Source organism: Phoca vitulina, unplaced genomic scaffold, assembly GCF_004348235.1.
Source record: "Phoca vitulina isolate PV1807 unplaced genomic scaffold, GSC_HSeal_1.0 scaffold44, whole genome shotgun sequence".
Taxonomy (NCBI): domain Eukaryota; kingdom Metazoa; phylum Chordata; class Mammalia; order Carnivora; family Phocidae; genus Phoca; species Phoca vitulina.
The window spans coordinates 11088606-11103450 of record NW_022589747.1 but is presented as its reverse complement, the minus strand read 5'-3'; the positions used below and the strand labels follow the sequence as shown (position 1 = coordinate 11103450).

General features: G+C 45.9%; 1 protein-coding gene across 3 annotated transcripts in view; it reads right to left on the bottom strand.

Annotated features, from left to right (window-relative positions):
* Positions 1 to 14845, bottom strand: part of GLI3 (GLI family zinc finger 3) — a 269157-nt gene that overhangs the window by 76651 nt on the left and 177661 nt on the right. For all 3 annotated transcript variants that reach the window (XM_032430575.1, XM_032430577.1, XM_032430578.1), the window contains 3 exons: positions 14179 to 14381; positions 11427 to 11573; positions 5906 to 6107 (listed from right to left, as the gene is read on the bottom strand). In XM_032430575.1, coding sequence (XP_032286466.1) covers positions 5906 to 6107; positions 11427 to 11573; positions 14179 to 14381 — 552 coding nt within the window. The remainder of the gene's footprint in view (positions 1 to 5905; positions 6108 to 11426; positions 11574 to 14178; positions 14382 to 14845) is intronic.

Below are 14845 nucleotides of genomic sequence, written 5' to 3'. Positions count from 1 at the left end.
AGACCCAGGGACACACATGCCTGCAGGGGCTTCTATTTGAAAGGAGAGAAAGAAAGCTTCCACTTCAGTCCAGAAAACCTCCCAGGGCAAGTTTATTGGAAAACGCAGCAGCCTCCGAAGCAACGAGCACACGAATAAGGCCCACACCCTCACAAAACAAGGAAGTACCACCCCAACATTTACACCGAGGCAGACGCACTCCGTGGAAGCTGCTTTGGACAAAAAAATCCATTTGGCTTTGTATGACAAGTGTTCTAACAGGCTTTAAAAGCCACTTGCCATTAAACAGACAAGACCTCTGGGAACATGAATAGCAGCGACACCCTCTCCAATGAGGTTAGGCTGGAAGCACCTAAATCATGTAACTATTCAGCCATGCAGAGATGGTTAGAAAAAGCATAAATCAGGGGCACCTGGGTGGCTCAGTCAGTTAAGCATCAGCCTTCGGCTCAGGTCATGATCCCGGGGTCCCAGGATCAAATCCCTGCATCGGGCTCCCTGCTCAGCCAGGAGTCTGCTTCTCCCTCTGCCCCTCACCCTGTTTGTGCGCTCTCTCTCTCTCTCTCAAATAAATAAATACAATCTTAAAAAAAAAAAAGACAAAGAAAAAGCATAATCAGTTTTTCAAAGACATCATCAGGAATTATTCCTCTGTTATGAAGAGCACTTCCTACCAATCCTTTTGGCCAGGCCTCCCATTGGAGAGTCCTAAGAGAGAAGCCTGGGGACAGAAAGAGGAAGTGCAGAGTCAGCCGCACTAGGTTCAGCCCCAAAAGTATTGGAGTGCCTTTGATCCAGCCCATTGGCCTCCCTGAGTATCAGCTCCCTCCACCCGAAACCAATGCAGCCTCCTTGGGAGCTTCGAAGGCTTCCTGCTCTTCCCGGATCAGGGGCCCAGGGCTGTGCATAACCGGGCCCCAGCCTGCCTTTCCTGTTTACTACCATCTGGCCCCTGGATTCCTGACACTCCCTCGGCACCCAAGCTTCTCCATCCCACGGCCTTATCTGGTCCACTCATTCATTCATACCTGATTGGAGGCTCTTCCCCTTCAGGAGTTCAGTGAGGGCGGGGGGCCTGCCTCTCATCCATCCTGGTAGCCCCCATGCCCAGCAGAGCTGAATATGCAGCTAAATATTGGGGGGGGATGAACGAGTAACTGATGAAATGAAGTGCTCTCTAAAACCAATGACCACATATGGGAGGCAATAAAAACTATCTTTCTCAGTATTAATCACTCTTGCGGCTGCTGGGGGAGAAGTTTGTCACCACTTTCAGAAAAAGTAATCAGAGCTTCAGGGCACTGGTCATCTGGCACTGTATTCACCTCCACTCTGTTCTTCGCTGTGTCCCATCCAGCCTGTAAGAGGCATCAACAAGCCCAGAGCCAAGCTGCCGTGGAGGCCGAGCTCGTCCCTCTCCTGCCTCGGGAAGTGGCAACGGACACCTGCTTCCTCCAGGGGCCTGGGACGCGAGACGGTGGCCGCTGCAGGACACGGAGCACAGCCCACTGTCCCGACCCCAGCCACAGCCCACGGTGCCGGCCATGCAGCCTGTCCCACTTGTGGTGCCCGACTCCCACTTTCATCGAGGTGTCTGTCCTGGCCACGCCAGACCCAAGACCACTGAGGACACAAGCCCATCTTCCGTTTAGCCATAAACTCAAAGCGAGAACGCTGTAGCTGGTGGGTTGGAAATGAGCGGGTTACTCATTTCTTCATTTCCGTTTACCTTTGGCAGGAAACTACAGGAAGAGGAGGGTCGTCTGAAACCCTCTCTTCTGACAATGGTGCAATTTCTAGGGGAAGGTATTAGCAGAGGCAAAGGTATTTCTACTATGCTGCCATTAACTGGGTATTTATAACATCCACCATAACCACAGAGAGTGGAGGTCACAGGTTGTGTTTGATAAATGTGAATCATCTAGGCTTAGATGGGAGTCTTCAGGGAGATGGACAAGTTAAAACGTCTTGAGACGGCCAAATACTTCACAACGACCTTTCCAAGTGCACGGGGTTTTTTCGGAACAGTCATTTTAGTTATGATATATAAAAGAACAAGATTTATGATGTATACTTGGACAACAGGGTTGAAAAGTGAGACATAATCGAGTACGCCAAGGGGCTTTTGTGAATAAATATGTGCTTTCTACGGTATTTTTATAGCAGTCTGAATTATTAACTAAATATATAAACACAAGAATCATACACAAAGGTAGGCATTTGCTTTTTTATCCCTTTATTTTGTATCATCCCTCTCTCTCTCTGTAGCTCTCAACATATGGACATTTAATATACTATTCATAAAGACTGTAACATTCTGAAAATCAGAATTATTCATCTGCCATGTAGAAAGTTCCTTTAATAAAGGGGCTGATGAGAATTCTAATTACACGTTAAAGAGCTCCTTCAGGGGTGCCTGGGTGGCTCAGTCGGTTAAGCGTCCGACTCTTGATTTCGGCTCAGGTCATGATCTCAGTGTTGTGAGATCGAGCCCTGTGTTGGGCTCTGCGCTCAGTGTGGAACCTGCTGGAGAGTCTCTCTCTCCCTCTCTCTCTGCCCCTCCCCCCCCATGAGTTCCTTCATTTCTTCATGCAAGAAATATCCACTGAGTGGTGTCAAGGTGAGAACGCACAGGTGTTGTGGGGGGCAGTGTGCAGCCATGAAACTGCCACCTTGGGGCGCCTGGGTGGCTCAGTCGTTAAGCGTCTGCCTTCGGCTCAGGTCATGATCCCAGGGTCCTGGGATCGAGCCCCACATTGGGCTCCCTGCTCCGCGGGAAGCCTGCTTCTCCCTCTCCCACTCCCCCTGCTTGTGTTCCCTCTCTCGCTGTGCCTCTCTCTGTCAAATAAATAAATAAAATCTTTAAAAAAAAAAAAAAAGAAAGCGCCACCTTTACAACTCAACCAACAGCGTTACTCTGCAGGCCAATACCAGAAGCAGGTCAGGCACCAGAAAACGGCGCGAAAGTCAAATGCAGTTTGGGGTCCGGTACGAGGCAGGGGATTGGGATATTGGCACGTGACCTTCTCCAACTTCCTCCTGCAAAGACCCACTACGTGGACAAGTAAAACAAGAGCGACAGTACACTCTTCCAAATCTCTGTGCCACAGAAACAAGGAGCGTGCCTCTCGCCCCAACCCCATTGCCTGGTCCACGGCAGAGACCGCACGCACCCTCAATCCACGCTCGCTCCTGTATCTTTCCCTCCCGAGACAGTTAGCTACGCTTTGTACCTTTGCTCGCCCTTCCTCCCTTTCCCCGCCACCCACTGGTCCTACCACTTTTCTGATTATTCCTCAAGTCAGTTTTTAGTTCACAGAATCAAACTAAGAACAGGGCCAGCAAAGCACTAACATCGCTCCAGCTACAGGACAGGCAAATGGTGCTGATGACAATTATTCTAATTATCGTGTTATACGGCAAGCTGATGTCATCCTGGGTTATCTGAAATACCTTATGTGCATTAAAAGCTACCTATGCTCCTAACACACACTGGGTGGATACTGAAGAGTGAGAGGTCAGGCTGCCAGAGAGAAGACAGAATGAAAAGGCTCCAAAGGAAGAGCAGGAGTGCATGGTGGCCGGACCCCTGACCATAGCAGGCTCTCCTGGGACCTGACTGGTCTTGAATGCAAACCTCTTCTTCCAGCTGTAATGAGAATGGCAGGGTCTGTGGGAGCTCCTTGGAGGCAGGGGAAAATGATCAGTCCCAGTCAGGATCCGGTACTAGGTTACCTGGGCAGAGGTGAGCAGATCAAGAAGGCAGAGAAGGTGGGGGGTAAGAATAAAGAAAGACAACATTGTGACCATCTGCACCATATTCTATTCTGAGGCTCTGAGATGCTGGAGAAAGTCAAGCTAGCTGGGCGGAAAGCCAGAAGGGGAAAAAACTAAGGAGAAGCAAGAGAAATAAATGCTCACCAGGATTCTGTGTGAACGTAAGTTTTGTGAATATCCTGGTGTGCCATATTTCTACTACTTTGATGCTATGACTGCTAGTCAAGCCACATAATAGTCACATAATTTCAGCAAACCGAGATATGGTCATTGGCAGTCTGCATGATGCCGGAAATATCTGCCAGGAGTGCAGGAACAACCAGGCCACGGTTCGGAGATGGGCACACTTCCTCAGAGCCAGCCTGGGATGATCGTGGGGGTCACACGGGCGGGCCGCACTAGCTCATCTCCTGGACGGACCATCCAGGATCAGCTCTCCCAAGACTTTGCCCCGTGGGCGGGGTCTTCATCCTGGCACTGCGCATCCACGCCGGCTTTAATAAAATGTGTCCTCTCCTACACGGGGTGTCGGGTCTGTTGCTTACAAGTGTGAAGACTGAGCTTCAGAGAGCCGACGGGCAAGGACAGTTTGCAGAGCTGGTGGCAAAGCTGGAATCTGACTACATGTGCCCAACTCCAAAGCCTCCGTTGGTGACGACTGTGGCTAATCCTGAAGACACCCCGGGACCCCCTCTATGTCCTGACGACTATCACGTCCGCAGAGTTTTTTGCTTTGCTCCATGTTTCCACCCTTGAATGACCATACTGAAAGCACATCACATCAACATAAGGCTTATAATACTTAAACACTAACTTGTGTGCCGAAGACGATTGTTGATAATTGAACAAGCAAAGAATTAAAACCGTAATTGAGAATGTTATGGAAAAAACGATGTTATTCATCATTTCTAGTAAATATGCTGTGTTCCTACTGCTAACATTTTTTTCCCCAGACTGTTGGGGTCTCCCTAATGTGTATATCCATCATGGAACACCCATCAACTAAGAACGAAAGCTACTGTCCATCTATAGAAACACACCAGTAACAAAACCCTCACTTATCCAAAGCAAGCCTGGTGAAAACAGCCTTTGCTATGTCCTTCTAAAGCAAGGAATCACCCATGGTTTGCAAAACTCCAGTTCAAAAAGATTGCTAGGAACTGAACTCTTAAATTACGGGAGGAAAAACTTAGGGGAAGGGATAACTAAAGTCGATAACCACGGTTGCCTAGTTAATGAAGTAGGACATGATCTAATTCAATGCCGACAACAACCATTTGGTAACTAGCACAGCTCAAAACAGTACGTGCGTGATTAGCTGATAAAAGCAGGGTAAGCACGCCTAAAATTCATCACTTGGCTTACTTTTATTCCCTGCTTACTGACACCAGCCCACGTTTGATCAGTAGCGGGAAGGAGTATTTTCAAGTAAGCATGTTTACAGAAGCCTGTGTTTGTACATTCACGTGCAAGCACAGACATAATGCACTTCACCAAAGGAAGTGTCAAAATGTTCTCGTCGTACGGCAAGGGAGGATGACAAAACAGAGGGCTTTCAAATTAAGCTAAAAATGCTTAATAGGAAAACAAGGAAGTCTTCCTTTGCCCCATTTCCTCTGACAGACATGCCTTCTGATGTCATCGTGTCTCTTCCCTTAAAAATCCTGCTCACGCCTTTTCTTCCTTCCTGAAATGTACCCCTCTCCCCCCATCGTTAACAAGTGTGAATTACACCAGGCCTGCTCTTCTGCTTTCTGCTCCTGTCCCTCCTTCCACGTGCTGCACGACCAGGTATGAAGTGGGTTTTCTCTCCAGAGAGCTGTAATTAGTAAGAGGGGCTCCGACGAAGGATGTGCCATCCTCACTGCCTCCTACAAAGCGGACTCCACCGTCACGGAATAGCTACGTACCTGCATACGGGCTACTAATCAAGTCTGCCAAATGATGATCTTTGGCCCAGGCCTTGGCTCTGGAATTCACTGTAGTGTTATCTGCCTGGCCTCCCGGGTCAGGCCCGGGGTCGTGCAATCGTAGTCATCCTCAGAGGGAGTTAGTCCCGCAAACGCGGGCCAATCGGGCACTGCCCCTTCATTAAAGAGAGACACCGTGGATTCAGGAAAACACATACCTGATTGCGCTCGCAGACAAGTGGCCGTAGGAACCGCTTGCTGAAGAGCTGCTGCGAGAATTATTGAGAATCGTGACCAAGGAGTTGGGAGACGTCCTTATCATCGTCTGAAGGTCAAAGCTGTGATCAGACAGCGGTGATATGGACAGCGTACGTTTTCGGCTCGGCCTGGCTGACAGCCTGGGGCTGGGGAATCTGGTGCCTGGTGCAGAAACAAAACAGAGCCCGGTTACCTGTGGTTGTAACTCCATACCTGTGATTCACTGCTACGGGCCTGGCTGGAAGAAGGGAAGGGTAAGAAGCCAGCAACTTGCGGTGACAAGTGCCTCTCCACCCACTTGTGATCTACTGGTTACAACTGAGGAAATTAGGGAGAAATATTTATCTTCCAGGGCTTACCTCGGGGGAGCTCTGTTTATTAATGTGCAGGCAAAATGATAAATTGCTAAACAAAAGGGAAAGACTTTTATGTGTTATCCCGCTCATTTCCAGTGATTTATGAATCTGACGGCTGCTTAGATATTCCCATCATTAATTCACCACAAGCAACAAAGACAGTGGTCCCCCACAGTTACACAACACACCCCTCCCCATCCCAACACACACCATTTTAAGGCAATGAGCCAAAGGAGAAAATGATTTAAAGCATCTGAAGATTAGAAATTCAGCTTAGTTATGCCCTCATTTCCCCATGATTTCTGTAGTTATCTGATCCATGTATACGTAAAGCTTTACTAAAACAACTGATAAATGCATTATCCGAAATTAATGGTTCTCAGTCGGGGGCAAATTTGTCTCCGGGGGACATGTGACAACATCTGGAGACGCTTTGGTTATCACAATTCATGGGGTGCTACTCCCATCCAGTGAGTAGAGGCCGGGTGTGCTGCTGAAAACCCAGCAATGCCCAGGACAGCCCCCAATGATGAAGAATTCTCTCCCCCCCAGTAGTGCCGAGACTGAGGAACCCTGTCTCAGTTCCCTACAATCTAAAAGCGTAAGTCCCAATAAACATTTCAAATCTCAGGATGTGGTTTGTTTGGAGGTGCTCCAAGGTGGGGGACGGGGGAGGACCATGTAAGCATTATAATGAGATTTGATGGATCTATTTTAATGCTCTGGAGCTCGCTTCTTCAGTCAGAACTAAGAGGGAATAAAGCATTTGTTATTAGAAATCTCAGTCTTTATTAAGTTTCCTCCAATGAAGTTCTAATCTGGAGGTTAGTAACTCACAGTTAAATGCATGCCAGCTTGGGAAAATGTTTTTACCTAAAGAGTTAAAAATGAAATGCCAATTTGCCTTCAATTTGGTAGATACCAGAGATGTGAATTTCAGGGACTAGCTATGCATGTGGCCCAGAGGCCCCACTCCTGCCTCTTCTAAGGTCACATGTACATTATGGAGTCATCAAACTAAAGTTGAATGAAAGAATGAGGACATAATCCCACTCCGTAAGAGGCAAATCAAACATGATTCCTTTTGAGTCATAATGGAGGGTTTCTATTTTACAGTACAGATATATTTGCATATGGGGACACTACAATTTTGTGGTACACAGAGCACTGAAGTAGAAGGTAAACCTTCTTTATAGAAAAAAGCCTAGCCACTTGGTCTCTGGAAACTTCCACGGGAATATTTTCTTCATCATGGACCTTGACACAATCCAACATGCTTCGAGATCATTTAATGAAATGAAATCGATGAATATGAAAGAATGTATAGGTAATATCATAGAGTAAATAGATATAGTTTATAGTTAAAAAATAAATCACAAACTGGAGCTTAGGAAGTTAAGTTAGTACCATCCATGTATAAAACTGGAAAACCAATTTGAAAGATGAATATGGTGCCTAGTCAAATTTTTGCTTCAGACACATTCAAAATTGAGTTTCTTCATTTAGAATAATTTCATTATCAGCCTGATTTAGGCCATGCTAGTACCCATATAGCCACCCCAGCTAGATACACATCTTTTAGTGTTTAAATCAGCATCTCACTTTTATTATGGCATCTGCCTTACACAGAAATGTTCCACATTTACTCACTACGAGAGGCTAATTTCATCATAGTTTTTTTTTTTTTTTAAATATTGTATTTATTTATTTGAGAGAGAAAACACAAGCAGGGGGAGGAGCAGAGGTAGAGGGAGAAGCAGGCTCCCCTGCTGAGCAGGGAGCCTGATGTGGGACTTGATCCCAGGACCCCAGGATCATGACCTGAGCCGAAGGCAGACGCTTAACCGACTGAGCTGTTCAGGCACCCCTGGTGTTTCAGTGAAGAACTACATTCCACTTCCAAACGACTCCAAGGACTCCAGACTTACTGTCTACTTCCATATAATCCTCAGCAGTAACCCTTCTCAATGGGTCTCAGTGATCAACTGGCAGAGTTAAGAGTAACAGGACATTCTAGACAGAGATGATCCCTGGAACACCTCTAATTTTTTAAATCACTAACTAGATAAGGTGGCCATCTGATGTTACGAAGCAACAAAGGTCTTAGGGGCCCCTTACAACATCCAAAGACAGAGCCCAGAGGCTTCCCTTCATCCCTTCTGAGGAAACCTTCCTGTTGCCCATGGCCTGGTTGGTCCAGCTCCTCTATGTTTTTCCCTCCAGGATGGGCTCTTACATAAGTAAGTTTCCACCATACAAATAATGTGGTTTTTGGGAGCCCGCAATTCTAGAATGTTCCTCACAGGGATCACTTGCTCTCCTGTCTTCTAAGGTCATTAATCCTGAAAGACAGAATTAGATCCATAAAGCAGACTTGCTTATTCTTTATTTTTATTTTTTATTTTATTTTATTTATTTATTTGAGAGAGAGAATGAGAGAGAGAGAGAGCACAAGAAGGGGGAGGGTCAGAGGGAAAAGCAGACTCCCCGCTGAGCAGGGAGCCCAATGCGGGACTCAATCCCAGGACTCCAGGATCATGACCTGAGCCAAAGGCAGCCGCTTAACCAACTGAGCCACCCAGGCACCCCCAGACTTGCTTATTCTAACATGCAACACATAAGTACTCTGTCCTATACGTGGCGGAAACCCAGATATGCCCATTGTTGGCACATTTAAAAGGCAAGTGCTTATCTAAAACCAGTTTCTTGGGGCGCCTGGGTGGCTCAGTCGGTAAGTGTCTGCCTTCGGCTCAGGTCATGATCCCAGGGTCCTGGGATCGAGCCCCACATCGGGCTCCCTGCTCGGCGAGAAGCCTGCTTCTTCCTCTCCCATTCCCCCTGCTTGTGCTTCTGCTCTTGCTATTTCTCTCCCTGTCGAATAAATAAATAAAATCTTTAAAAAAAATAAAATCAGTTTCTTGTGGTTTCTGCCAACTGAAGAGTCCTGAAAATCTGTTAACAATGGAGGAGAGTGACCAGCTAGATTCCAGTTGGGATTGGCCACTGCACGTGCACATCCAAGGTGGCGATTTATAATTGTTTTTGCTTTTCTGTTGGAAAAGTCTCCTGTGATTTAATTTCTGAGTACTCTCCTTATGTTATGTTTAACTAAATGCTATTGCAATTTTTTTTAGAGGGAAGATAGTATTTTAAGCACTTTCCAACCCTTTAATATACTCTTTCTAACCTCCTAATAACCAAGTGAACAGAGCAAGTCAGCATTTTGGAATGGTGATTTGGGATCCCCTGTTGAGGGGAGCAGCTAAAACACAAGGTGAACATTTTCGAGACAGCTGAAAGAGAAGTCACCCAGTTATTCACTGATCATACACGGTTTCCTTCTAAAACATAAGCCCGAGCATTCTTATTGTTCCAACACAGATATCTCCGATCTGGCTTTCTGTTAATTGTTTTGTTTCTCTGTTCTAATAAAAAAATCTGACAAAGAAAAAGGAGGTTTCTTTTTATGTGATGAATGATAGGACATCTAAATTCCTACTTAATGACAATCAATTTACCATATAGTCGGGCAAATTAAAATTCCTTTAATTAGTTTTTACAAAGTAAAAGGGTAGCTTCATCCTTTATTTAGATAAAAACCACCATTGCCTGACTGAACACATTCTCATCAAATATAGAAGGTAATGCGGGCTGACCTTCCAAGGATTCTCCCCTATTTTAATTCTTTATTTGCAGATTTTTAAATAACTAATTTGCATAATAACACTGAACTTTTTTTCCCAACAATCCCTAATTGAAATGTGGTTATGATGAATCTGAAATGTAAGCTCTTGACTCTACAAAGCCAAACAACAAAAGCCCTGCAGAAGATAGAACACATTTTTTTTACTTTGTGTGTGGTAATGAACTCCCCAGTGGAAACCATCGCAAGCAGGGATCCCGGGTAACTCAGCTGAGTTTGTTCATGGCCGTAAGAAGACGGAGCTGTGGAAAACAATCACCCTCTCTCCAGTCCAAACATGAAGGCTGCATTAGAGAGCTGACCAGTGCACACCTTTGTCACAGAAGAATCCAAACAGACTGTAGATGAAAAAGCTTGGCCACCAGGAAAAACAACCAACCAACCCCCAGCATATGCCCTACTCAAAGCCGTTTAGTTGTCATAGTCAAGGGGTAGCGGCTTTCATTGATGGACACCTCAGACAATGCTTCCCATTCACTTCCTGGCACCTGGCAAATGGAACTGAAAGAATCTGAATAAATAAGAACTCTTGGATGTTCTGAACCGTGATATTCGTAGGCTCATTTTTCTATATGTCTAGATAAGTGACCCAAAGGAATCACCATAAGCCTTGAGGGATCCAAAAATAAGTGATATAAAAAGCATCAAAGGATGCCATTATCTTCTACTGTTATGTGCTAAAAATAGCTCTTTCTGATTTGGAAATGCTTTTTATTTTTCCTAGATAAAAGGTCTTAGTGAAATATAATTTTTAATGTAAAGAAAACATATGAGGCAAAATAAATCCATGGAAAAAATGCAAAAACCAACTCTAGGTTTTTTGTAAAAATTAAGTTTTAGGGACTCGTAGGTGGCTCAGTCGGTTAAGCTTCCAACTCTTGGTTTGGGCTCAGGTCCTGATCTCAGGGTTGTGGGATCAAGCCCTGTGTTGGGCTCTGTGCTCACTGGGAGTCTGCTTGAGATTCTCTTTCTCCTCCCCCACTCACACGCACGCACATGCTCTCTCTCTCTCTCTCTCAAATGAATAGATAAATCTTTGGAAAAAAAATAAAAATTAACTTTTAAAGCATAAAATCTAGAAAAACAAAGAGTGACTGGGTAAAGTATGTCCATGTCATCAAACACATTCCCTTATTTTGTTCTCAGGACAATCAGGGCAGGAGAGTTCTTTACATATCTGCCAAATTACAATCACCTGCATCTTCCACTTTGTTGGTATCCCGGAGCTCTCCACAAGGAGCTCCAGGATGGCCAGATGCGTAGGATCCTCTTGGAAAACCAAGGAAAGCCGAGCACCAAATATGCTTCCTCCTTCTCTGGTTTCAAAGATTAGACAGTCACCTAATTGTTGCATCTTTCTCTACAATTCCCGAGTTAGCATCCGCCACAGCCAGGATTACAGAAGAGAGCCCCCTCACTTACTGTCCATGGCGTGAAGATACTCCATGTGGATGGTCCCAGCACTGGCTGTGGCGGCCGAGGGAATGATGTCCGCGTAGGGGCTGCGCTGGCCAGCTAACAGAGCCATCTGATGATAGTATTCCGCGGGGCTGACCCCGGCGTGGGGAGCTAGAAGAGCAGACAAGCAAAGCATGGTGACTAGCTGGAAAAGGTCAATAAGACACGTGTCTTGAGACATCCCCAAGTCCGTTGGCCATGTAGCCCGATGTCAGCAATTCCTTTCATGGGCTCATTCTAGTAAAACTTCTGTAACTCAAACTGTGCTTTCCACTGAAGCCCACTAGATACCTGTCACTTGAAAATAAAACTGAAGAAAAAGAATAGGAAAAATAAAATGTATTATAAAATGTTTGAGGCTAAAGAAAGAGCCAAGAATTCTAAACGATTAAAATGTATATATGTTCTCCTTCCCATGTGTGCCCCCCCCCAATTAAATCACTTCTTAGATAAAATCACATTTCTTACAGTGGTAGACAACGGAGACAACTGTGATATCTTTCCAGACACACTTCCTTCAGCTCCTGGCCAGAGTGCCTGAGTCAGCTCTCACTACCTGGAGGGCCCAGGGCTGACGAGGGGAAAACACAGCGTAGCTTTAACCACGCACAACTGGGTGATAAGCTGCAATTTTGTGTTCCATAATTTTAAAGCTCTTTTTTCCCCCTTTTTTCATTACAAAATCAAAAAGGAAAAATACCTATCAATCTGGAGCAATTTACTGGCAAGAGTCAGCTCTGTAAGAGTGGGATAATAATCTGTTTCCATTGCCAATTTATGTGCAAAAGCAGCAAGATACTGTAGCAGTTCTGAGGGTGGTCTCCAGATTCTCCAAGATCTGGATGCAAATCCCAGCTCATCTTACCACTCCAAAGGGCTGTTGGTAGCAATGAATCCAACAGTATTCAGCACATAGCATTCCATCAGTAAAAGTTAGTTTTACAATTATTATGTAGAAACAACGGGTATTCTAGCAATAGGTCTGTGTATGTTTAGATCTGTGTCCACACTTTTTATACATGATAAAAATATCTAGACACACAAACCTCTTAGCCTACATGTGAGAGTCATCTGTGACTTGACTGCATTTGATTATTAATTAGACTCTTGAAAGGCAAGAAGAGGAAGGCAGAACAAACCAACCAAAGAACGTTTTATTCATACTCATCATCAAATACTATGGAAAACAGATGACACGATGTTTTAACTCAAGGTTCCACTTTCCCCGGGCCCAATGAAATTTCTGCAAGCCAGGCATAACTCCAAGTGTGTTGTGAGCTGGCCTCCCTTACCCCTCTCTCCCTCTCTTCTGTGTAGTCAGTCATTTCTGCGAACTCCTAAATACTCCACGGGGATGGCTCCATTTGTCCCCATTGTAACACCAAATCCAAAACAGGGGAACTAACTTGGGTCTGACTCTCTTACAGTTTCATTTTTGTGATGTGACTCTCATCCAAATGGCACAACGTATTCCTTTGGTACCTCCTAACTGTATCTGCTGAGCTGAATCAGAAAGAGATGTGTGGATAGCTACTGAAGCAGCACAGATGCTCCTGAAAGTAGAACCGAGGAGGGATGTACTGAGAAATCCCACATGGCTTCCCACCTCTCGCCACCACGCACAGCCAGCTCCGAGAAGGGTCCTCAGGGAGGAGGTGTGTGGTGCAGGGTCACACTGCTCAGTGAGACAGGACTGTACGGCGGTTTCTAACACAAGCCCCAGCGATTAGTGAGCTGCTGTAGAGAACCCCTAATCTGCAATTTCTAATTAATATGGCTTATGCAGTTCTGGACCTTAACTCAGATTCCAGCAACTGTGGGCAAGTGAAGTTTGTGTATGTGTGCAAGAGATGGGAAATGCTCTTCCTGAATCAAAGGAGTGTTTTATAATTTGACAGTTATGGGATACACAGCTCTAATTAGTCTTGTGAAAAGTAATTAATTGGGAAGCTAATAGAACCAACAGGAATTTGACCCTTGAGAGCTTAAAATGAGCATTGAGTATAATAAAATTAAAGTCAAAGTTGGTTTCTTTTCCCATCATATCCCTTTTCCAGTTTTCACGGGGCATGATCAAGGTTGGAGGGCATGTGAGACGGACCTAGATCATCACGTTCTCTAAGAATTGCTACTCAGAGCGTGGTCCATGGACCAAAGCCCTGACACCACCTGCGGGCTTTCCAGTGTGCAGAATCTCAGCATCCCCCCCAGACCCACCCCACACAGAATCACGTTTTATCATCACTCCCGGGTGGTCCACGCGCACAGTGGGATCTAAGAAGCGCCGGTCTAATAGACACGTCTGTATAAACACGCCTCTCAGACGTGCAGAACGGAAAAGCGTTCACTGGAAGGTGAGCAAGTGGCTGGGTATGCCTGCATGCTGTGTGAACGGCGACCGGGCCGACTAAGAACACAGCAGTGGACGGAGCCAGGTGTCTGGAGTCAGTGAGCTCGGGCTTTGAGTTCCAGTAGCCAGTGGGCCACGTCGCAAGTTACTTGGCCCCTCTGCTCATTGCTCTCCTCACCCGGTAACAAGACAATAACCCCACCCTCACGGAGATGTCCTAACACTGACGTGAAGCATGCTCTTAAAGCACTTAGCACAGCGTCTGGCACACGGGAAACGTTCAGTCAACATCAGAGCTGCTCCACACCACGTTCCAGGTGGGGCATGAGGTGGGAAGCAGAACGGGTCGGTTGGGGACTGACTCACCGTCTGTGGGGCTGAGCCCCCGGGCTGCCGAGATCATGGAGAGGGACGGGCTGTGAAGAGACCGGATGTAGTCCATGTAGGGGTTGATGTAGGGGTGTGGAGGGCTGAAGGGGGGTTCAGAGGCTGCAGCGGGGTTCCGGTGTGGGGAGATCCTGATGAAGGGCAGGTCTGAATACGTTGGGCTACTAGATAAGGCAGAAGGCCTGGGTAAAAAAGAAAAGCAGACACAAGAAGTATGGGTGAGACAAATATCTCCACAGGAAAATAAGAAGGATTTTAAGTGAACTCAAGGTGTCTCGGGGAAAAGACATCAGGCATATATGTTTCCAGTACAGTGACCTTAAAATCATGATGACAAATGCAGGTAGAATGGTACTACACAATTATTTGGGCCAAGAAAACGAACCTCTGAGAAATTTCATGGCACTCTGAATACAGAAAAATAAAGGCTGGCCTTTGGCTTTCCTGATGACAAGAAATTCTAAACCAAAGGCATCTGAGTTTAAGTAGTTCTGTGATCATATGTTCCATTTGACCTGAACATTAGTTTCACCACTGAAAGCTTACCTCTTAACATCACGGTGTTGCAGAAGGAAACGAGAGGAGAGGAGAAGAGAGGAGAAGAGAGGAGAGGAGAGGAGAGGAGAGGAGAGGAGAGGAGAGGAGA